Raw genomic sequence first — 25,825 nt, forward strand, 5'->3', positions numbered from 1 at the left:
CACTGTCTGCATTCTTTTAGGTAGTCTAAAGGCTCACAAAGCTCTATCTCTGCAATAGTACTGGGCAATGGCTTTTCTGTTTTTTATGTAGTTTAAATTTTTTTCCCCTGCTGGGTGACTAGAGAGGAGGCTATTTGAAATGTGTTCTGTCATGCACTTCAATATTAAATCTTCTTTCATGCGCTTTAGGTACTTTCCATAGTTAAGGAGACTGTTTTGGACTGTAGCAGGTGCTCCTCATGTTAGAGATAATAGTAACAAAGAGGTGGTAGAGAGGAAGGTGGACACTCTCCAGGCTAGCTGGAAGAGAAAAAATGATCTAACTAAACTAAAGTGCAGCTTTTTCATGGCAACATTTAGGGATTTGATTACAGGGCTGTGTTTTGGAGGGCACTAACTCAGTGTTTCAGTTCCTTCAAGAAAGTAAGTTGAATCAATTGTAAAATATTCTGTGATGTGACACCTTAAAAATAAAGAAATACCAGCATCCTTACCTATCCGTTGGGGTGATGTAGAATGTCTTATTTTTGTACAAGAAGTAAGTCTTGAGGAAGTGGTATTTTCTTAAATGTCACAATGCCAAGCATTTAAGAGTTTTAAATGTCATCCCAGAGGAGCACTTTCTCTATATAAAACTGAAAGGAAAAAAATTGCTGGCTTTCAGTAAGAGCTACAGTTCTTTAGTGTCTCTTTACCCCTGCATCTGAAGAATGTGTTTTGCAGTAGAGCAGCCCGTACAAGATTTTAAAATGCTCACTTTTCTTTCAGTATTTTGGGGGTATTTTTTGTTTTCTGAATTGCTTTATGTTTTTATTTGCTTCATTTGATCTGTTTACAAAATGTGAGTTCTGTGTAGCATCCTTAATCTCTGTCTTTATGGGCTCAAGAATGAGTTAAATTCAATGAAGAATGAGTTAAAAGCAGTGGAAGTTCAACTTCTCCCTACTTGATCTGTAGATCATGAGAGCGCTTTGTCTTCTGTTAGTTGTGAGCTTGATATTTTCCTACTGAGATGAAGTTTAGCTGTATGAGTGTATTGTCTCTGAATTTGCTAACTGGAAACTTCCTGAAGAAGCTTACAGATTTGCAGGCTACAATAAGGCTGTTACCCACCAGGTTGGACAGTGCAGAAGCATGAAGCAGTGATTGGCGAAAGAGGTGGCAAGAGAAGATAAATAAAAAGATGCTATAGTTCTGTTTTTTTTGTTTAGCCAGGACCACTTGCAAAAGTTTACCATTTAGATTCATTTAATATTACACCTAATTAAGTTTTTAAAAAAATCTATACTATTCTTTTATCTGTTACGATTTCTAAAAAATTTTCTGAATGGGCAGTTGTATGAGAGCATCAACATTCATTTAAAGTATATCATAAAATCCCTTATGGTAATGCAGTGAAGTGGAGAAAATGTGATCGGAAAATTGTGATTTACATGGTTTTTTATAATATATTTTTAATTGCCTTTTCCCTTTGAAACCATGATCAGAATTGGATGTTAAAACCCCATAATTGGCAGGGAGACATAAATTTAGATCTCAAACCTATTCTTAACCTGTAACTCATTGTTAGAATGTAATTTAAATTTGGAGGTGCCAGTGATCATTTAAATAAAATCTACAACTTTGTTCATCTTCATCTTGTTCTCATTAGTTTGAGTCTACAACAAAGTACAAGTGGCCACAAAAACTATACACTCATTTGGAAGCATGTTCATCCTTTTTTTGTAACATGATTTCATAAGCTGCTGAAATTTATTAAAAAAAAAAAAAAGAAAGTATAAATAGTGGCGTACAGGAATTACCCATAGTCTTTCAGGATTTATGCTTAACCTCCTGCACTGTGAGTAGTCCCATTGCATTACTCAGAATATGCAACATGTCAATGTACACAGCACATCTACAGGAAAGTTTTTAAATTCTATATCTTTCCCATAAGTGCATTTCATATTGCTGTAAAATCGAAAAATTCACTCAACAGTCTGAGTGGCAGAAGCAGTCTATAGCAGTGAGAATACAGATTCTGAACGCCAGTGCTGTGGTACAAATAACTGAATTCTTTGGCTTTTCTTCCTGTCGCCCCACTGCAAAGCCAAGCTACACATTAGGATTCACTTTGTAGGTTTTCTGTTTTGTTTTCTTTTTTGTTTTTTTTTCATGGCTTACTTTTACCATTGCTTTTGCATATGCTACTTCTATGGCTGCTAAAATTCTCAGTATCCCTGGTTTGTGCAAAAACATTAACGCACTGAAATGCCCTAAGTTCACTGGCAGTTTTGGAAATGCTTCAGAATATAGTAGGGGCCTGGAGAGGGGATGACAAACTAGTGCTTTTCTATATTGCAGATAACTTTCACTTTACGAATGATACATTAGAGAAAGGAGAGTTAGAAGGACATTCCTGACACCCCAGGCAGGCTGAGTGAGTGGTTGAAGTGTTCTGCTGCCACCTGCCCCATGCATCACACAGCAGGAACTGCCTGGCTTCTGCAGGGCGGACGTGGATCTGGCCATGAAATGGAGGAAAGCCCTCCGCTGCCCCGGTAGAAGAAAACGGCAACAACAAAACACATCCCCCCCCACTCACCTGTGACCTACCTCAGAAATGGGGCCCTACTGAGGTGGAACAGTAACGTGGTGTAACGTGGACCTGATTAATGGACTGTGTTCAGATTGCTTGTTTCATGTTTTGTATTCATTTAAATTAATTTAATTTAATAATATTTTTGTTATCTGACCCTTCTGTTTTCATGTTCTACTCTTAGGCTCTTTGGTGCAGGTTATGTGTTGGGGTTTTTTAATTTGTTTGGGTTTTTTTACAGGAAGAACTATAGAGGACCATGAATTAGTGATGGAAGTCCAGTCAAATTGGGTAATGGAAGAGGAAAACAAACTGTATTTTAGAAAAAATTATGCCAAGTATGAGTTTTTTAAAAATCCACTGGTAAGTCCTAACATTACATCTGTGAAGTGGTGCAATTGCTATTGCTGCAGAAGTCTTTTGCGTTGCACACGGATAGGCAGAGTATAAAGCTGTTGGTGTAACATGAGTCAAAAGGAATAATTGGGAGGGAATATATGGGATATAGGAATATATTGTAGTGCATGTAACTGTTTTCCTGACCCTTTGTTGTGATCGTAAAACATCCATGTTCATACTTCTTTTTTTTTGGGTGAGGGAGGCAGACATGGGTTTAACTTTATTGAAGTTTGCACACTACGACCTACGACAAAATAAAATTTTTGAAATTGAGTGAAGTTTCCATCAAGTGACAACAAAATATAAAATGAAGCAGTGTGAGGAGGGGCATCTGTAGCAAAGATGATTTTATTGTTAAAGTGAAAATTGAATGTTATGGCCCAGTGCTGCCCAATGGCAGCTTCTCACTGCTGCAGCTAAATGACAACTGACACAAAAGGCCATGAGCAGCCATAACCTATTAGGAGTAAGTGAAAGTGAAGCCAAAGTTAGTGTATGTAAGGAGTGGAAAGAGAGGAGACACAACTCATAACTCAAGGATGTTGCCAAAGGTTAATGCTGCTGATTTGGACCTTGGCTGATGGCAAAGGCCATGGAAGCAGTCCTGGCTCAGCAGGAGAAACTCACCATCTGGTTGCTCAAATGCATGGTGTATTTCGATCACTCCTAATGCTGTCTCTTATAAAGCCAGCTTGTTTCAGATGTCAAAGGGAGAAATAGCAGATAGGTATGAGGACTTGAAAGGTGAAAAGTAGAAGGGAACTCAAATTACCTACCTGTGAAAAGGATGAAAAGGTAAATATTAAGATACCAAAAGACATAAGAGATCTGAGGGTTTATTTCTTGCTCCACCTCTGTTTATCTGGGCAAATCATGTAATCCCCTGACATGAAGATACCACTGCAGTAGTGAAAAATTCTAAGCTTGAGATGGTCTCCAGTTAGTAGAGAACCAGCTGTGGAACCAGCTATGGAGTGTGGCAGACATGCAGCTATGACTAGCGTCAGCAGCTGTGGCTCATCAGTCCTTACTGTTTCTGTTGAGTCATTCTTCTGGGTACTGTTGTCCCAGGTGTAGCAAGAATGCTTTATCAGAAATGAGTTGATATGAATTAACCCTACCAGTAGTTCAGTTTTATTAAAAATGAAAGTCAGTGGACATTGAATGGTCAAGGGAATATTAGCTTCAAACTTGTCCAAGCCTTGAGAAAATTCTATTAGTAATGCCCAAACTCTTGGCTGGTTCATATCTGCATGACTATATTGAACTTCCCAGCTGCAGGTCAGTCCCATAAATTACCCCTTGAGCTTTCCTTGGTAGTGAAATTGGCACTTGAAATGCGGACTTTTCAACCACATGGTATTAATGTAGTCAGATTTTGATAATTTGTATCATAAAAAAATGGACAATTAAAAAAACCTGAGAGGACTTGTTCTCTATTAATGGAAGTTATTCCAGAATATTTTATTGGGTTTCTAGTGTAATGAAAACAATAGAAAACAATGTATTTTTCAGCATGTTGGTGTATATCCTCTCTACTTTGTAGCATATTGAATCCCCAGGCAAGTCTTATATGTCAGCAGCAATAGAAATTACTACTAGAAAAACAACACTAAGGGCCAAGTACTGCAATATGACTTGCACTGCTGTATGAAACCCTCTTGCTTCCAGAGACCATTCATGTTTTCTCAAAATTTTAAGTTTTTCAGCAAATAATATATAGGATGTCACAAACTTAGGAATGATATTAAGATAAGCTTAAATTATTGGATCAGAGAATCTACAGAATTGCACTGCATTGAGAACTTTAATTTTACATCCAAAAGTGATAGGAAGTTTTATATTTATTTTTATGGAACTTTGATACAAATTGTTACTGTTACAGAGCTTTTTTCCAGATCATATGATATCTTTTCCAAGTGAAACCAATGCAGCTGTAAGCCACACTGGGATATTACAGGTATGTAATCTTTGAACGAAATGAGCCAGCATAGCTGAGAATTTCCCATGGTCTGTGTTGTGTGAGCATAGTTCTTTGTCGCTGTTGGATCTGTTGCTAGGTTTGAATAACTCAAAACATGGTTAATAACCTTTTTTCCTTATGAGATATGAAGTGATGTGTCCCTTCCAGACAGTTATTATATGACCACACTTGGAAACTTGCGCATTCTTTCAGAATCAAAGAGTGCCAAAGCAGACAAAATGCAGTAAAAATGGTTAATACCTTTATTGGGTGTTTTACGTGAAAGACCCTGTTTCCTTAAAAAGATGGAGTGCTGCAGTACTCAGCACATACTTAGCAGCAGGCCTTGGTAGAATACTGAGGAACTGGTAATGTGATACAAATGGATATAAAAAAAGAGTTAAATGGTTAAATTTAATGAGTAGAAAATTTAGACTGACTAGTATGATTTGTGAGCTTGAAGGCTACTGTAGCCTTCGGAAAAAAAATATGTTAGGTCACTCAGTGTTAGTCATCTTTTAAGTGGACACAAGATTTTAATTTACAGTGGGAATAATTTCACAGAATGACCATATCAGGGATCATCATCTTACTTCTCAAAGAGGGGAAAAATGAGTAATAAAGGTGGAAACATACACATCACTCTTGTTTGCTTGTCACTAGAAAAATTAATTAATCGAAGAACTTCCACTGGTCTTAAGACAACAACCCTATGTGTAAGTTTTGAGGATAAAGAATGATTGGAAAGGCAACAGAATAACACAAGATATTTAAGGAGGAACTAAAATACAGAAATTACAATTTTTTTTTTGCATCTATATAATAAATTCTACCTTAGCATCTACCAGTAAACAAAAAGCATTAAAGAACTAATTCTCAAAGCATTCTTCTGTATTAAATAGTTATAACTTTATAGAAGCGGATATTAGTCAGGAGATTAAGATTATCCCAAATATAGTAAAAAATGTTTCAAATTAAATTTGACATGTGCTAGATTCTCTAAATCATACAAACCTAAATAAAAACTTTGTAATTTCAGAAGGTGCTGCATATCTATATGAAAATTGGTTCACTTTTGCTACCTCAATAGCAAATATATTTTGCAGTTTAATGTAAAAATTTAGTTTAGAAAATCTTGTTCCCTGTGTTAATAGAACTTGATATTTTTGCTTGCAAATGTAATTTGGTAGTTGAAAAAAAATAATAAGGACTTTTATAATGGAACTGTTTGCCATATACTCTTGCACAGAACTTACTTAAGCCTATATTGTGAGATGTAGAACATATGCAGAGCTTGTGGGTAAGATTAAGAATAATTCTAAATATATATATTTACATCCCATTTTGATAGCTTAACAAATTTGTTGTGAGGTCTCCTCTGTTGCTGTTTTATGTTGTATTGTCTGATTAATTGTATTTCATCAAATAAAACTTACTAGGCACAAAGTAGAGAATACCTTTGTGGATTGTGCAGCTGTTATGCATGTTTCAGCAGAAGCTGTTGGGTAAATTGTTTACAGTGAGTTGCTATTTCCTTGGAAACTTTCATTAAGACAGGTTAATGGGCTTGCGTTATTATTTGTGATGTGCTTGGTCAAGTATCAAGAGAGACATTAGTTTTAACAACTCAGTGCTTACAAGTGATGAAAAAATCACTTTTGATACTTCTATAGCTTTTTGTGGATTGAGCTGTAAGCAAGTAAAATGTTTTTCAAGTATGTTTTTCTTGACTTTCATTGAAAGTGAAAGAGTGAGTATTTTGGCTGATGACTTTAGATCAGGGCTTCTAAATAGCCTCAAAACCAAAAAGAAGTTTACCTGTCTTCTATCCATTTAGCATGTGCTAAGTAAAACTACTAGGTCTGACAGACACCAAATGTTTATGTATACCAAAGAGAGAGGTTTAATCTCTGCCATGGAGATCTTTAGCCTAAAAAAAGAAGTGTATCATTGTGTGGATTAGAGTATGTCTGCTCTGAGACACAATGCTGTATGTACATGTCTAGTGGTAGGCAGTGTGGATCATTTGGAACTTGCTTTAGGTTATTTTTGCCAGTTGGATGCTTTAAAACATGTCAAAAATGAACATAGTATGAAGATTTTAATCTAAGGCCTCTCCTCATAGTAATGAAGTAATGAATTATTCATAGTAATGAATTATTTTCAGAACTTGGGGTGGGTTGGTTGGTTGTTTTTTGAGAATTAGCAACTTTCATAGGTGAGCAAAAAATTAATTCACTTGGTCTAGTTAGATGTGAAACTGTTGAATGCAATTTTAAATGGGGCTTGTGACTTGTTTAAAACATTGCTTATTGGAACAACTCTTATTTTAGACATATTCATGTACGTACTAGGTCCTTTTGTATTCATATTCATTACAGCATTTCCAATGAATAGACTGCACAGCATAGATAGTGTTGACATAATTGAGTCCTTCTGAGTTAGTAGGTGAAACCCTAACCTCACTGAAGTCAATATATTTTTTTTAAATTACTTTGAAGGGTCAAAATTTTATCCTAGGTTTCTTTCATTTTGTTTTTGTCTGCAAATAACATTTCTCCAATTTTGTAATTCTGTTTTTTCAATCTTTAATTGTATTTATAGCAGAATTCTTTTCACTGTGCAGTATGTCAACCAGTTTTTTAAATTTAACAGTGACATCTTCAAAGTAGAAGGATGAAATTACTTGGGTAATTACACATTTCTCTGGTTTTGCTTTAAGAATAGACCTATTCCCCCCCACCGCCTGCCTTTTCATTGTTTAACAGATGCAATTGATACTCAGGTTCTGTAGGTAGACTTGAAGTTTAGAGTTCAATTCTTCTATTGACCAATTTAGCTGCTTCTTTCTAATAGCTTTTTACATATAATGTGAATACATTAAAAAAAGCTATTGTAAATAGCACATGTCCAAGCCATCTTCCAGAACAATGAAAAAAACTTGCACCTGATGTTGAATATATTAAAGAAGGGAGCATATGTCTTTCCTAAATAAACATTAAAAAAAAATGTTAGATATGCAAAAATTAAGTTAAAGACAGAGCAGGATTACCAAGACAAACCCTCATAATTTTGTGAAAGGTAGAATTACTGGTAGTGTCTTTTCCTTTTGCCCTTTCCCCATTGCCATCTCTTGCCCCAAGTTCTTAGTTCCCATTCTTTGCTTTCACAGATTTAAGATTCAAGCTTTCATTTCTTTAAATCTCTCTGCCACAGCAAGTCCCTCTTTCCCTGACCAATTTCTCATCTGACTCTGTTCCAGTCTTCAGGCTGAAATAGCCGCACTGAATTTCAGCCTCTTATCAATCTCCTAGATGTGTTCTAGTCTGCCCATTGCCTTTGCCTGTCTTCCAGTCTAGGTTTTGCTGGCCTTTTTCCCAGTCTAAACCCCTCAGATTGACTGAAGTTTATAGGAGACCATACTGAGAATCAGTATCAGTTCTTCACTGGAATTACTTGGTGCCCCCAAAATTTATCAGCAGGTTCAGGGGAAAATCCTGCTCATTCGTAGTAGCATTGGGCTGGATCATGGCTGGCTGTCATCACATCTTTGAAGAAATCAGTCATCAAATTCAAACTTGAGTCACAGATGGTTTCTTTAACTCTCCAAAATAGTGTGTAAGTGCTCAAGAAGCAGCCACCTTAGCAAATGTTGTTGTCTCCGCTACTGCAACCATTCTGTCATTGAAAATGTTGAATGTGCAGACAAATAAATTGTATAGTTGGGAGTGCAGCTCTCAATCTTTATTGCATTCAGTGACATCTAGTATTTCTGCATTTTTTTGTTATTATATTCACCCAAGACAGTGCAATGTTTTTCCTCTTCTGTTGTTTTTTCACTTGTTGATTGATTTGATATTTTGGTTTGGTTTTTTCCAACAAAATACATTTATGTGCTTTGGGTTTTGTTCATATTGATTTTAAATTAGTTGGTTTTACAGCTAATCAAATCATAATCGAGTCCCTGATGCTGTCCTATATTAGTATCTGAAAGACATGGTGACATTTAACACTACCCTACGTATCACGTTATATATTTCACTGGATGGGGGAGAGGGTGCAAGCTTATTTCTGCATATTGTGTGACCAGTAATCCCTGTCTGCAGTGTACTATCATTTAACTCTCCTCACCTCTTCTTCGTACATTAAGGACTTTACTTATTTTTCTTATTTTTGTCCTATTTTGATTACTTCTTATCTGCATAAACAGGGATCCATTCCCTTCTATAAGAAACTTACGTGTACCTCCACTAAAAAACCCGCAACAAACCAAAACAACAAAAAACCAACCAATACCAACCTGCAACAAAAAAACCCCAGGGAAGTTATCTTTTCTGCTATCTTTAGTTTTAGATATTTTTTACAGACACTCTGAAATATTTTTACTGCTCATTCCTTCTGACAGTTAATGGTTTTGTCTACAGCTTGTTCATGTTATATTTTCTCACACAGTCCTTGGCTGTCTTAGAAAGAAAAAGTTTAATCTAGGATTGCCTTTTCCCTAGCATTATTGCTACTTTATTTTAATTGATAGCATGGGTACAACAGTGACTGTTGAAGCTGAGCTTTGTATTGCTCTTCCACTTTGGTCTGCTGAGTAAGAAAAGCATTTTTCATGACAGCACTTCTGGTTTGAAGCTCTTATGGCAGAAATCCTGGGGAAGACACTTGTGCAGGCTGGGAGCCAACCACTCCTGTCATCTTCAGCAGAGATACTAAAGCCTAAAAAAAATGCTCTTTTGTTTTTACCTAAATTGACTCTTTTAGACTGTCCTAAAGCTTCCATTTGACTTTGTTCATGGAGTTGTCATGGTTTAACCCCAGCAGGCAGCTAAGCACCACGCAGCCACTCACTCACTTCCCCCCCACCCAGTGGGATGGGGGAGAGAATCAGGAAAAGAAGTAAAACCCATGGGTTGAGATAAGAACGGTTTAATAGAAGAGAAAAGAAGAAACTAACAGTAATAATGGTAACACTAATAAAATGACAATAGTAATAATAAAAGGATTGGAATATACAAGTGATGCACAGTGCAACTGCTCACCACCCACCAACTGACGCCCAGTTAGTCCCTGAGCAGCAATCCATCCCCCCCCACCCCCACTCCCCCCAGTTTCTATACTAGACGTGAGGTCCCATGGTATGGAATACACCGTTGGCCAGTTTGGGTCAGGTGTCCTGGCTGTGTCCTGTGCCAACTTCTTGAGCCCCTCCAGCTTTCTCCCTGGCTGGGCATGAGAAGCTGAAAAATCCTTGACTTTAGTCTAAACACTACTTAGCAACAGCTGAAAACATCGGTGTGTTATCAACATTACTCTCATACTAGAGCCAAAACATAACACTATACCAGCTACTAGAAAGAAATTTAACTCTCTCCCAGCCAAAATCGGGAAGGGAGTTAAAATGCTTTTTCAATTCAGCATTTATATTCACCATCAGTGAACCTGTTAATACATGGCAAATGGGAAGATTAACAGGCTGGAACACCTACCAGGACCCATCTGCTTCAATGTGGCTGAAATAGCTTAAACTGCATTTGCCCACAGCTGTGTACCAGCAGCACAGGTAGATAGATGTACATAGTCTTATTGTAATTTAGCTATTCAGGTGAACAGTGGTGAAGCTATTCATAATGCATTTCTAGTTGTGGGCTAGGACACTTCCCTATCAAATGAAGCCTGTCCATGTTACTGCATTCACTCCAGCCAAATTGAATTAGCTCTGGTTGGTCTACAGGTGGTACAGTCATGCATCTGACTACAAGGTAGGAAAAAAATAAAAGGGAATGAAACCTTGTGTGTCTTGGTTGGGCTGCGTTATTTAGTGGCCAAAGAACTTGCTGTACTTCCAAAATCACATTCACTTCATCATTTTGCTGCAGTCCGGTACTGGCCAGTCTGTCTTTTGCCTGGTAATCAGTTGCTTCATGTCCTCAAAGCAGATTTTCTGGAAGTGCCAGTGGACAGGAGGAAAATGCAGCAATGAAAGCTGCAGATATCAACCAGAAAATCCTTTGTTCCCTGCTTCTGTATAAGCCTAGATAGTATTTATGATACTGCAGGCCAGCCTGGGGCAAGGTTCCTTGAAGAGCTTAGTGATAACATAGATTCCTTTGCACGATGGAAATTGAAGAATTCTAGGTTAGTATGTTTAGATGTGAGTCATACTGAGAAGTTTTATTGGAAGAAGAGTAATAAAAATGAATGCATTACATGGAATTAGAATAAAGTTAACATGGTTGCCAGCTTTTAGTGGGTACTTTTGCAGACTGAATGAAACTGTGTACTTGGTCTTAGCAGGATAACAGCTGTGTTGCACTCTGACAATGTCTGGTTGAAATGGCTAAAGAGAAGCCATTGAATGTCTTGAGTGGAAGCAGGAGCTGTTTTGGTGACTGGCTCAGCCTCTTTTCTTTTTGTTTCAACTAAAGCTCCTTAAAGCTCTTACTTAAGCAGCACTTCAGGTCCTGAGACCTTTGTTCCCTCCTTTTGAAAATGGTAATATCTGCCTGACCTTGCATGGGTTTGTGATTCAGATTTTGTGATTTTTTTGCTGAATTAACTTTAACTCAGGTCAGTTCCCTTATCTGGATTGTAACACAGGTGGGAAGGAGAGATGGCTTTTTTTTTTTTCCTTCCATTGGTAGCATTGATTTGCAGTTTTATATAAATAGGGTCTGAGGCATGGGATCAGAACTTCTTAAACTGGTTTTGTTGCTGAAGTCAACATATTGCATAACTAATGCTCTCATTTCAAACCATATGTTCCATATAAATACGTAACTTGCTTAGCATACCTTGGAGTTGTGTAACATTCTACATGCCTTAAATCAGAGGCACTCTTAATGGGATTAGATGCAATCATAACTGAATTAATGTGGTGATAGTGGATTTAGGGGTTTATTCCCCTTAGTCCTGTCTGAGTATGTTAATGAAACAGAAAGATCGTTCCAGATGAAAAGAAAAATACATGTCTGATATTCTCTTTCAGATGTTCCTAAGCTCCAGCACGTATCCTGAGATTCATGGTTATTTGCATGCAAAGGAGCAGGGAAAAAAATCGTGGAAAAAATTGTACTTTCTTTTAAGAAGATCTGGCCTTTATTTTTCCACTAAAGGTACATCTAAGGTAAGAGAACGAAAAAAAAAATTAAAAAAGAGAGAGAGAACTATGCGGTTAGAACAAATGTGTATGAATTTATCATTTGTTGTAATAATAACCAAAATTTGAATTTCAACTTACAGTGATAAAAAGGAAGAAAAATATCTGTTTATTATAGATAAAATCTAGAGAGATACTGAGATATAGTATTGGGAAAGTATTGTCTTAGAAACAGCAGTTTCTTTTTGCTTAATAACTTTGCCTCATTCTGGTTAATATATTTCCAATCACTTAACAGAGTGCTCTTTTAAAATGAATTTTCAAATAGTAGTTAAAATTCTGAAGTATTAGTAGATACTCTGAAAAGTGGACATAATGCTTCATTATCTAAAATGAACAAAAACCTATGTATAGAAGGATTTTACAGGAAGATTTTGAGAGTTCTCAAATTTTGTCACTGGACAGTTTTTTATTTTACTACTTCAACTGCTTGATGACAGTACTTTAAATGTGATTACGTTAAACAGGATACATTGGAGTTGAGACACCTTTTACATAAACCACTTGAAACAATGTTTTTTCTTTTTCTGAATTTTCTCTGTTAACTGCCAGAGTATTCATTGAGCTGTTTTTGTATCCTTCAGCAAATTTCTTTTGTTTGCTTCCTGGACTTAATTAACCTTAGAGGATGGAGATAATGGTTAGAAATAGTACTGGACAGTTATTATTACAGTATGTTGTTTTTCAGATTATGAAAGTATATTTTATTTTGATGTTCGAAATGCATACTGCTCTCAAAATGTGACTCCTGCTCATAATATTATTGTCATTTGAATTTAGTGGATGTTTTCCCAGAAATGATATCACTCGTACTTTGGTTTTTATTCCTCTCTGGAAGAATGAACTCTTTGACTAGTTTGAGGTGGTTTTTATCTGCCTTGTAAAATTAATGTTGAGTTGCCTCTTTCTAGATTTGATGAAGTCACAGTTAAAACTGCAGTATGGAAGACCGTATTTTGGAACAGGATAACTACTATACTCTGCTGAGTTTCTTATCTGGAGAGGCTGGCTAAAAATAGTCTAACTGTATTACATTGCTCTTCTTTTTAGGAGCCAAGGCATCTGCAGTTTTTCTGTGAATTCAGCAATAGTGATATGTACATGTCTTTGACAGGCAAAAAGATTTCTGGAGCACCAACAAACTATGGATTCTGCTTTAAGGTACAAGCTTATTATTCTGATACATATTAAAGCAAGCCACAGTTTTTAGGTAAGCTTAAGTTTCTTTAAGGTTTTTGAAAACAATATTCAGCTGTCTGTTATAAAATAGGAGAATTAGTGGCTTTTATTTCAACAGGTATTATCTTCAAGATATGCATTAATGCTAAAAAAATGTGCTGTGGCCTTCTAGCCTAACAAATCAGGAGGAACCAGAGACCTGAAACAGCTCTGTGCAGATGATGAACAAAGTAGGACCTGTTGGATGACAGCAATTAGGTTGCTTAAGGTAATTTTTCTGTGTGGAGTTAACTTCTTGCTTAAGTTTACTATCTGAAATTTTGATACTGTGTGGTAGAGAAGTAACATAATTCTAGGTTCCCATGTAATACCAATATTAATTTTGTACTCTGAAAGTTTATTTTTCTTCATCCCAACAAACACAGACCAAATTACTGGAATCGTTGTAGGGTATGGGATGATGTCTTGAAGCCTCGGTCCTGCAAATACTTAATGTTAAGCATCTGCTTTATATGTAACCATGTTGAGTTCAGTGAGATTGTTTAGTGATGTTGAACAAAGCGACAAGAATACACAAGAAGGGAACTTTTAATATGTTTTTAAAATATGTGACAAAATAGGAATAGGTCAGTTGGTGTATTAAATGGGTACTATTTAATGCAGAGTGTACATTTATAAAGGCAGCAGCAACAATGATGATGTTGTGCATTTCCTTATCCTAACAGCATTTGTCCCTGTTTTTAATGGTAAAGAAAAGCATATGTTATCTTTTACATCTGGAAAAAAAATTTTCTTGGCTTAGGTTTATAATTTAAAATGCTAACCATGTTATTTTCTGGTTTTAGTATGGGATGCAGCTGTATCAGAATTACATGCAACCATATCAAGGTAGAAGTGGCTGCAGCCCTTTGAATATAACATCTATGGTATGTCCCATAGTAGGTCCATGAATAAATACACTGTTTCTGCCATCATGCTATTTTTAAGTAACTTGTGTCAGTTATACTACTGACCTGATCCTGCAAATCTTTGCATGTGCGAATGCTTGCTGATATCTTTAGGGCTGTCAGGGTTGACTAGAGAGCTAATTAATTAATTTACTTAATACAAATTGAGTCGTTCAGACCAGTTAACAGGCTTTTTCCCTTTGTCAAATCTCCAGTATTTTGGGAGCTTGTTGGCTTATTATCAATATCAAAAAGAATGGAAAGAGGATTTTGGAAACAGAGCAGCAGAACTATAAATGCGTTAAAAAGCAAGCAAAGTGTTTAAAGTTACAGATGCTGTAAATGTTGAATTTTAAAGCTATAACAAATCCTTTCTGGTATATAGTAATACTTCTATTTTTTTTTTTTTTAATATAAAATATTAAGTACTTGAGATGAATTTCAGCTGGTGTATTACTGACTGGATTTCAGAGGAACACCACAATTTGGCAGAATGGGGTTTTGGAGGAACAACAGCCTATATTAGATGCTGTGTCCATCTCCTCGGTCAGATAGTTGGGATTGGATCAGGTTGTCCTTTAATATCTTATGTTATCCCAGTTCTTTCCGAGTCATTTGATTTCGGTCTTTTTCATGGATGAGTTATATCACTTTTGTGGTTTTTGTTGGCTACGTTGGGTAAAAATTACTTGTTGCAGGGACTTGTGATGGTGATTTTTATGGTGGATTTTTTGAGCTTTTATTATAGTTCTTGCTGTTTAAATGCCTAAAATATGCATTTGCTATTACAGATATTCACAACAATAGTTTTCAGTGCTATAAGCCATAATAAGCTAATAAGCATGGCTTCAAAATTGTGCTTAATACACTGACTGTGTCTTTACTTTCTCTTATGTGAAGCTGTTACAATAGCTGGCTGCTGCTTTTATAATGGATCTGGGAGCCATTACTGATTCTCTGTCCTCTTACGCTGTTGTGTGCCTTTTAGCTCATGTAGCTTCTGGCACAGGCAGAATCTATAACCAGTATTAAGCATGGCACTGTTTTTCTACTTGTGTATAATTCATGAATTAAACAGCAAATTGGATAAACTTGGGAATTAAGTGCACAGGCTAATGAACGTACTTCATAGGGGAACCACTTCCATGTTTCACATTCCTCTATAACTCACAACCGTGTCAGCTACAAAGATTTCCCTTCACTTTCCTAGAGGCAAACATTTTATCTTATTTTGCCATTGGTTTTTTTACTTTTGTAAAGTTCTTTACAGGTTACAGTTACTCAGGCAGAACTTAGAGTACAGTGTCAAGAATTGCAGTGAACTACAGAATTGCCGTCTTCCATTTCTAGCTATATTCATGCTTGTAACCAAACAGGAACAAAACAGAGCTGCTTTGGTTTTGGACTGGGTAGCTTTGCTGCTAACCCTACAGAAATCAGGGCCTCTTGTGTTCCAGATGTTACTTTAACTTAGCGAATGCTAGAATGTTCTTTTAATTATTTGATATTCCAGTGCCTGCCAACATTTGAGCCATTACAATCCCTGTTAAACTTGATTTTGTAAACCTTGGTTTCTGAGAAGTATTTTGGTGAGTTTTAAGACTGTTTTGTCACACTTCAGTGCTTTTTATTCTATTTTTACAAACTTGATCTTCACTGGGAAGAAAAAAACCAAGCAATTTTATAACAGATCCTACAGTTACTGAGTCTGTGATAAGAGTTAGAAGGGATGTATTAAAATAGAAGTTAAATTTCATAGAAATGGCTGTCTTCAGTGCTTAAATCCAGTAAACTTTGAGTGAAAGTTTATATAGAAAATACATAAATTTGACGTATTTCTAACAAAATATTTAAAATCTTTGTTAATTTGGTGGTTATGTATAAGAATTTGTATTTACCTTTTTTCTGTTACTTGGATAACTTAATAACAGTTTCCTGACTTGTTTTGACATGCAAAGGGCTAGTTATAGTTAAAAGTATAAATGGAATTTATGGTAAAGCGATGTATTTATCATTCATTGCAGTAATGCAAAAAGATGATGTGTCCTGCCAGACTGTAACATTGAGCTTTGCAGCAGCATACTGGAATTACAAATGCTCTCTAGGGTAAAATGAGTTTGACTCTGATGGGAAACACTGCAGATACTTGAAACACCACTTAAAAACCGTAATGTTTTCTCAGAACCTCACTTTTAAATGATGGACCTTTTAAAAAATGAACAAACTAAATTTAATTTTATTTGTTGCAGAGAAGCATTTCAGAAAATTCTTTAGTAGCAATGGATTTCTCAGGAGACAGAAGCAGAATTATAGAAAATCCAACAGAAGCCCTCTCAGTTGCAGTAGAAGAAGGATTAGCATGGCGGGTATAAACACCTTTGCTTGATCAGAATAGTATTTTCTGATTTTTATTTTTTTTTTTTAAACAAAAAAGCTTTGAAATCATGTTTTTACTTTTCTCTCATACAGAGGAGAGGGTGTCTGCGACTCAACTCACATGGTAGTCCTATTGCCATGTCTAACATGGGTATGTGTGAGTTAATTCATTGCCAGAGAAATGCAATAGCTGGTTCTTTCAATAAAGGCAAAATGTTTTTTAAAGATCTTTATTTCTACAGCTATACACAGATCTCAGTCATGGTTTCATCATAAAATCTCTAGAGAAGAGGCTCAGAGACTTATTTTGCAGCATGGACTTGTAGATGGGTAAGTTAATTCTTTACATAACTCTTCTGAGACACATTTCTAGTCAACAACTCCTATTTTCAGGTGCTTCTTACTGGGGGGAGAAGGACGAAGGAAGATTTTGCACTCACCTAATAGAAATAAAAATTATTTTATATAAGGATATCTGGGGATCAGTTGGTTTCTATTTTATATCTTTTGGAAGCAATAAAGTGGTGATCTAACACTTCGATTCTGTCACTGACAGATTACTTATGTCCGCTCAGAGCCAGGCACTTGAGCTCTGTATTTGCACAATATTCTCTTGGAACTGTTAACTTTAGCACCAGTGTCTTTTGTATCTCTTACTAGTGCTGAAAGAATGAAAGAAAGCCTGAAAACATTATTCTAAGGTGAACTGTGCAGGGACAGCCATTGAAAAAAAGTATGCTTTTCCTCATTAAATGACTAAAAATTTTATTATCCCTTAATGGTATACAATAAACATTAGGATAAGACTTTTATTTTTCTCTCATTTAAACACTAATTTTAAAAAATGACAAAGCAAGTAGGTATTTTATGTTCAAATCCTCCTGTTTTTCATTTCTGTATTTTTATCCTTACTCCTGTATTAAATGTAAACTTGGGCCTCCTTCATTCATCGAGTAATTCCATAAAAGCTTAAGTTTCTCTGAGTCTGCCTCCAGTTAGGTACCTGTAACATCAGATTACTTGTTAAATTCCTTCAGTTTCAGATTAAGTATGCTGCAATATTGTTTTCTACATCTGCAGAAAGGGCTCTAGGGAAAAAAAAAACCAACGGAAAGGGAGATAAAAATAGTCATACTGAACAAGGATGGCTAATTGGACTTCCCTTTTTGTATTTTTATTTTTTTAATTTCAGGGGTCCTGTTTTTAAGCCTGGCCGATCATCCTGAAACTGCTTCTGTATTCTGCATTCATTTTTGCATTTGTTACATGGGAGGGATGGGACATGGGGGTGAATCCAACATGTAGTTCTGAGTATTATGTCATTGTAGGGCTGATGAATCTTCCAGTGTTATTTCAGTGGGTACACACACAAACTGTTAAATGAAACCCAGTAGATATGGTGAGTAAAGAGCAATGGTGTTTGAGATGAGACAGTGAATACCTTGCTAACATCAGCGTTGTTCATGTTACATTCTCAGATCTACTCATAGATACGCATTGTGGTTTTGGTGAGGATGATCCTCTTGCATTGACCGTCTAGAATTGACTAGAACATGCTAGTATGAGCGCTCATATGCTGTCAGATACATATTCAGGAGTTTAAATGAAGTCATGAATACATACAGCATGTGACAAATGCTGTGCTTTTTGATGGGCTGAAAGAATGAAATATGACCAGAAATACAGAAGTTTTTCATGGGAATAGTAAGATTTTAGTTTCTGGGGTCGGGGGCAGAGAAAATAATCCATGTTGAGCCTTTTAAGGTGATCCAAAGCAGGGAGATCTCCTGCATATATGACAGAGATTGTAGGACCTCTGTAACACCAAATGTACCAACAAATACGCTGTTCATGGTGGCTTATAGAAGATAAAGGGACTATTATATAAAGGCTCTACAGTAGTCTCAGTATTTGGATAACCCAATAACAGAATTAGGGACAGCAACAATCTTAAGGTGTGCTATGAAGGAATAAAGTTTTTGGATCTATTGTTCTGGTGTCAAACCAACTTCTTTAAAGAAGTTTATGTAGCAATAATGTAGATTTCATACTTTACCCCCTAAAGGATATTTGAAGACTTTTCAGTGATAAATGGTTGACAGGATTGCAAACTGATGGCATCTGATTGATGAATGGGATAATAGCATTACCAAAAGGCTCACGACAAAATGCAACTGGTAGTTCAGAGAATTCCTTGTAAGTTTATGAAGGAGCAGTTGTTTGGAGTCATCTAGCATGTCTAAAAAGCTCCCTTCCAACAGACATTTCTACGATTCTGTGAACTACAACCCCTTTCTTCATAATAAAATTTTTAAAGGTTCTTTGACAACTAAAGTAGGTATATTGTGATAAGGTTAGAAAAGAGTAAAGATCTTTTTGTGTGAAGGAGGCCAAATGTTACTTATCTTTGCTGTTAAAACAAGGAAAAAAGTAAGAAAAGGGACTTTAAAAGAACTGATGAAAGGCAATGTAAATTCTAATCAACCTGTATTTTCTTTCCTATGCAATGTGATTACTTTGCATATCATTTAATGTGGATCCCAGTATTTGGGTGTAGAGACCCCATTTTGGATATCTGCAAAGTAGCACATTCTTGTAGTGTCATTTCTCTGAATAAAATAAAATGCCAGTCCTTAATGACAAACATACAAAAGATTTCAGTTCATACAAAGGATCTATCTAACTGTGCTCTGAAAAATTTAATTCATGTCCTGGAGAGGGTGAAAGGCCACTAGGTGGTGAGAGAGAGCTTATTAGGAGAGCCTGAGTCTATTGAGAAGTCTTGTTTGGTCTTGTATTTGCCGTGTGCTCTTACAAGCCGTATGCAGAGTTGGCAATTATCCCTCTTTAATAACTGAATTAGTATCAGAACTCCGAATGAGACTGGATGGGGATTTTGGTAGAAATTTTAATGATTATGGACTCCAATTTCTTAATTCCAGGTGTTTCCTTACTTTGCAAAAACAGAACTCTTTAAAAACTTTGAGGATGAAATTAATAGTTTGGATCCATGCTGTTAGTCAGTGAAAATCCACTGGAAGCCTTTGTCTGCTTTCTTCTCCTGAAATCCTTTCTTTTCATGTAGTAGTTGTGCTGTCATTCCTGGTATGTGGTTGGGCAAAAGTAGGTGGCCACTAGTGCTCACTTGGTTGATGCCTGCAAGTCCATCTTGCCCATTTCTTTTGTGTCCTGAAAGAGGAGCATGCCTGCCAATGGCTGTCCCTCCATTTCCCTTCTTTGGTACAGTGGTTAGCTATATCTGTTCCAGGCCTGCACGGTACAAACAGTTCAGACTCTCTCCACTACAAAGCTGTGAATCAGGTACTTCCCTCTGTCTTCCAAACTGTTCTCTGCTGATATTCCAAACCCAGTGATTTAGTGAAAGCTGTCTCTTGCTGGTAGCCATCCTTTGCCTGTACCAGATTATCCTACCAGAATTATGGTGAAATTATGTCTGTCCTTAACCTGGCTGGAATAAGTTATCAGTGAACTAGTTGCAGTGGCACTGTTGGCCATTGAGAGTGTTGTGATTTGAATAATGATGCCATAAAGTGAGCAGAGTGGGAATTTTGCGGATGTGCAGAAGTGAGTGTGCATTTATGAATATTGGCCGGATGTGAAAACGATTCTGGTATGTCTTGCATTACCTTTTCTGTAAACTTCCTGTTGAACTACCTTTTGAATTTTCCCTATAACACTTGTGATTTAGGTAACTGTCGGAGTCCAAAGAAAGCTCTTGTTCAGAGCAGAAACTTTGAGGGTGCTTTTCCATCTGAAGAGATGCATTGTAATTCTATGCAGCGTAAAAACTAACGCCGACAGTGTCATTCTTCTGAGAATGCATATTTTTCACATAATAGACAAGGTGAAGAAGAATTTAAGAAAAAGTATTTCCAGTGATACATTTGCAGAGAAATACTGATTAAAAGCATAACTTACATAATTATTATTATTTTTTGCTTTTCACTAATACTTACCGTAATGAATTTAGAACAGTTTTAACTGGAGGTTTACAAAAGGCTTTCCAGAGTGATCTTACTGTGAAAATTTTCAATCTCTTTTAGGGTATTCCTGGTACGTGATAGCCAAAGTAACCCCAAAACATTTGTGTTGTCATTGAGTCATGGATTAAAAATAAAGCATTTTCAAATTGTACCAGTAAGTAAATTTTTCAGTTTATATATACAATTGTAAAACAAAACAATTGAATAATTGTGATAGAATATTGATGGTTTTTTTTTCTTTTGCTGTTATATGGAAGGTGTAAACATAATACCTGTATCACTAAAAACAATTAGTATTCTTGACTGGAGTTGAACGTTTTTAAGCTTTGCTGTTTGATTTGTTATAAAGGTTGACTAGTATTATGAAATCCTAAAAAGTGCTTTGAAAAAATAGACAAATCTATTTGAACTGGAATAGAAGCAACCCTGATGGCATGAAAATCATGTACTAATAAAGGTCATATTGCCTTTTCATTTTTCAATATGTGCACAATTTCTTTTTAGTAAGCTGTTTAGGTGGATTGCCTATGACGTGTGTGTGTATATCTCACTGACTTATCTGTTCAGGATAGTTTCTCTCAGTATTTGGAGTCCAAACATTTTTGCTGACCACTCTTCTTGATTAATGTTACTGTGGTATATTCATGTTCAAGTCTTCTTCAGGGGGACAATTTTAGCAAAAAACTTGGTATCCTTATTTAGTCCAGCTACTTATAGGTAAGCTGAAATTTCCTAAATTGAAATCATATTTGCATCAGTTTTCATTGAAGATACCATCCAATTCTCCTGCCCAAATGGCTAGCTTTTCTCATCACTTCCACTCTCTGCAGAGGTGGTTTAGGCTGTTTTCTTTACAAGCTGCTTCTGTTGAGATGAGAAACACTTCAGCATTATGTGTTTTAGCCACAGATGCTTGACATAACTGAGCAAACCTATAGCTTTGTCTTCTCTCTTCAGAAGAACCTTTCTTCCAGCATACATAATACTCTAGCCTCCATGTTTTTTCCTACTGAAATTTCTAGGAGTTTCTGCTGTTTCTCAGTAGAAATGAGTGTAGTGGCATTTTTTTTGTTTCTGATCTGGTGATCCCCTATGATCATTCACCAAATTTCTGTATTCCTTACCTACGGCTTGTAGCTGATATCCTCCCCTAAAAAAGTTCCTGTAGAATAAAAGTGAAGCATTACTTGGGAGGAGGAAAGGAGTGAATCAATGTTAGTTAAAAGAATTGCCCAGGATTTTCGTTGTGTTTAGCTACAAACAGTGGAGGAGTCCTTAATCCAAAGGTGATAGTTATGCCCTGGATGCCATGCAAGTGTCAGCATATGCTCTGTGATCAGAATCCCAGGTGTAAGATCTCTGTAATTCTATTGACTGTGGTCGCTTCTATCCCATTTACTTTGGGATAACTGTTGTGTGGTTTAGAAAACCTTTTGAACTCTGTACAAATACTGTATGATTCTACTTCATTGGGATGTCATTTAACTCTCAAATTTAAGAGACCACTTTTTTCTTTCCCTGTCAGGAAACAGACCCTCTTTTCTCTAAGAGCAAATGTAGCAGGAAGCTGCACTTATCTTCAGTTTCCTCTGAGCTGGATGATTCTTCTCTTCCCTTCAAAAAAATTATCCAATCAATTCTAATGTTCTTCTGCAGATGTAAGCAGTGCATTTGAGGAATTAATCATATACACGCATGCTAAAACCTTGTTCTCCTGTGGTAGGGTCTTTGGTGGAACCAGGAATTCTTTGGTTTGACATGGATTGTCTACAGACTTGGGTCAATTTTTCCATGCTGATGATCTAGAAGACCTGTACCACTTCAATGCAAAACCTGTCTTACTTGAAGGAAATTTTTTTTATTTTTTTTTTTAAAGTAGAGCAATTTTTCGTATGCTAGTTAACAGAAAAAATAAATGTGTAATGAGAACAACTTAATCCAGAGAGAGAATGTGAATATGGAAACTGTTAGGTCCCCAAACATAGACATATTTCAATTCCTTTCTGTCATTTAGTTTCCAGTCGCATTCAGTAGCCTCATGCCATTCTCGGTACCCTGACTTACCGCATGCTCTGGTTTTGCTAGAACAATACTCTTTTAAGGAGTTCAGAAAAGTATTTTTTGAGGAGGAAAAGGTTTTTCTTCCAGTTGCTGCTGATCTTCTAGATTAAGTTATCATTTTTTAAGAAACAAGGCATTTTGTGTTACTGCAGTAAGTTGGTGGCTTATTAGTTGGAGACCAAGGTTACCTTTTTGAACTTCAAATCCTACTGTTCTTCTAAACTCTTGCCTTTTTCCAGTCTTTGGGAAGAGGAGATAAATTTTCCTACTAAATGTAAGTAAATAAATGGCATTTAGAAGGTCTTTTTACAAGTTAAAAATCATTCAGTCTCTAAATGAATTATTTTTCTCTTACATTTTAGGTTGCTTCAGGTTATAGTGCATTTAAAAATGTCTCCTTTCAGATAGGGCATGCAGCCTGCCAATTCAAGCTTCCCCCACATTAACAAGTGCATCATGTTAACATGGGTAACATGTGCAGCAGGTATTGCAGGTGGGTGGCAGGGAATTGATTGTAAAAAGTTCAAAAGAAAACCTTTGGGATACATTTGGGATCCCACACTGTGAAAATTGGAAAACTTTATAGCTTAAATGTATTTTTCAGCCTTACTACTCTGCGCTGATACAAGTTAACTTCAGTGTAGTCTATCCTGAAATTAGCTGTTCTGTAGTCCATGTGAAAGAAGAAGAATTGATATACATTTCTGGGACTGTCTTTTTCCAATAAATGTTCTCTCATAACAGCCTTCTTAGCTTTCAGAAAATGTTAAGTTCCTGGGCAACGTAACTTCTATACAAGTTTTTACTTTGTTTTTACTTTAGAATTGGAGATCTGTCTGGTGTTCACTTCAAGGTTTGGAATTAACTTGGAGGGGGAAAATAAGCTAAAAATGAAATCCCAGTCAACAGGCATCTGAATTGTCAACGCTTCCTTGTCTTCAGTGTGTTGGCAGGAAAATTGCATGCATAAGGAAAGGCCGATGGATGATAATCCATTTTCAGGTTCTTGACTGGAGCACAGGAATTTACACATGCACACGTTGGTAATTCCCTAACTAGCAGTGTTTGACCTGGATTGACCAAAGTCTGAGAACAAAGAAATTACAAACAAAGAAATTACAAACTTCCAGATATGGTAGAAAGGGGTAGAATAACCAGGAATCATAAGCAGTTCAACAGCTGCTTCAGATGAGAATCTTAATTACAGGTAAGAGAGCTAATTATATCTTCTCCCTTCCCCTGTACTCAAGTAGCATAGTTGCATCTTTCTCTAGCACACCATCTGCTACTGTATGCTAGCCCTACTTCAGGATCTTCTGTTCACTACTCTCTCAAAATTCTGAAGTATCTTTTTTCCCTTTTCTTTTAAAAAATAGTTTAAATAGGTTCTTTTTCTCTATATTAATACTAATTAGTCACTATTGCACTGAAGCTTCTTGATATTAGACATATCAGCAGTAGGGGATATAAATCAAGGTAGTACATAGTCAGCAGTGCAATACAAATTGTGCAAGAGCTAATGTTCAGTAACCGAGAATAGGGAAATACTGACTGTAAATTTTTAAGCATCTAAAACTCAAAAGTAATCTTCAAGGTATGTTTTGCAGTTTCTTCTTTCTCTCCTGTATCTATGTTCATACATGCATTTGGAGCTGCAGCAGTTCTTTGTCGTACAAGAAAGAACATATTACTATGTCAAGCATGTTACTTTTGTGATGGGCAGTTTCTTGTGTAGCACATACCATCCAATACACCAAGGCACTGGTGTGTAGCCTCATTGCACCTTACAAAATAAGTGATACAAAATGTAGCAGTTACACAGAAAGTGAATGGAGCAAAGGTTGAAATCTATGAGTAAGCTGAAACTTGGTTGTTTGCTGTCACTCTGTAAAAACTCAGTGTTCATATTAACTCCAGCTATCATTCCAAAGCAAAGGCATAAAGTGGTATTGTTAGTCCAGAAATAATATTCCTATACTTATTTAACTGTTCTTTCCTTTTAGGCATATACCTAACTTAAAGGGGAAGTTAAAGAATGCATTTTTTTTTCTGTTGTTTATTTTTGATCTTGCTGTGAATGATGACTGTATTTTTCCTTCTCTCAGTAGTCATAAGATTATGAATATCTTGGTCTACAAGAAGATTTCTCAAACAAGTATTTCAATCAGGAAGAAATACCATAGCAAAAGAGGATTTTATTCTATCTTGTTTTTCCATTTTTACAGCTGGAAGATGATGGGAAGCTATTCTATACCCTTGATGATGGTCATACCAGATTTACTGATCTCATCCAGCTAGTGGAATTCTACCAACTTAATAAAGGAGTACTGCCTTGCAAGTTAAAACACTATTGTGCGCGAATTGCTCTTTAACCAAAGCATCTGTTGTTTCATCAGAGGAAAAGGAAGATACTAGAATACTTTTTCCCCTAAAGGCAATTTGTATAGTAAGAAGGGAAAAAGCATTACATTGTAAAAATTCTATGTTTAAGCTGCAAAAAAAAATTTATATTCTAGATAGATAAGAACTTTGCTTTGTGATTGTCACAGCAAAATTAACTTTATGGTTTTAAAAAAACATTCTTTCCTATGTAATTCTTTAGTGTTGTCTTGGACTTCTTTGGGTTTTTTTTTCAACTGAAAAGAATTTTTAAAAAAATAATATTGTGTAACTTCTAGAAAAATATAACTAAAGGGAAGATCTTTGTTCTTAGGTTTAAAATTAACTTTTTGTCTCTTCAAATGTTTCTTAATTTCTATTCATCACATAGAAGAATTAGCATTTACTGTGGTGAGGATAAGAAGCTGAACTGCACATTTTATTTGTAAATAAAATGAATAAATATTTTGCACTATATTTTTGAATGCTACTTTGAGGATTATCATACAAAAAGTGAAAAATGATTAAAACTACTTAATAACTGATCAGTTGTATTGAGTTGTGCTATTACTGTTGTAGTATTTTAGAGGATTTTTTTTTCTCTAATGACTAAATCTACTTCTTTATACAGAGCTGGAGTGTCATGTGGCTGTGATATGTATAAACATGCATAAAGTATCATGTAGTGCATAACAGGGTTTAGTGTATACCTACAATCTCTAACACAGAGAGAGGGAGAGACCGACCTGTTAAGTGCTGTGGATTGTTGCAGAGTTG

General features: G+C 36.0%; 1 protein-coding gene across 1 annotated transcript in view; it reads left to right on the forward strand.

The window, feature by feature from the left end:
- Positions 1-25,616, forward strand: part of GRB14 (growth factor receptor bound protein 14) — a 67,158-nt gene extending 41,542 nt beyond the window's left edge. Inside the window, exons 4-14 of the mRNA XM_075029338.1 lie at positions 2,820-2,941; positions 4,863-4,937; positions 11,932-12,069; positions 13,153-13,263; positions 13,454-13,549; positions 14,127-14,207; positions 16,478-16,594; positions 16,698-16,755; positions 16,847-16,934; positions 20,669-20,762; positions 24,895-25,616. Of these exons, the coding sequence (XP_074885439.1) occupies positions 2,820-2,941; positions 4,863-4,937; positions 11,932-12,069; positions 13,153-13,263; positions 13,454-13,549; positions 14,127-14,207; positions 16,478-16,594; positions 16,698-16,755; positions 16,847-16,934; positions 20,669-20,762; positions 24,895-25,041 (1,127 nt within the window). The 3' untranslated portion in view covers positions 25,042-25,616. The remainder of the gene's footprint in view (positions 1-2,819; positions 2,942-4,862; positions 4,938-11,931; positions 12,070-13,152; positions 13,264-13,453; positions 13,550-14,126; positions 14,208-16,477; positions 16,595-16,697; positions 16,756-16,846; positions 16,935-20,668; positions 20,763-24,894) is intronic.
- The last annotated feature ends 209 nt before the right edge of the window (positions 25,617-25,825 follow it).

Source organism: Buteo buteo, chromosome 5 (assembly GCF_964188355.1).
Source record: "Buteo buteo chromosome 5, bButBut1.hap1.1, whole genome shotgun sequence".
In the NCBI taxonomy this organism is placed as follows: domain Eukaryota; kingdom Metazoa; phylum Chordata; class Aves; order Accipitriformes; family Accipitridae; genus Buteo; species Buteo buteo.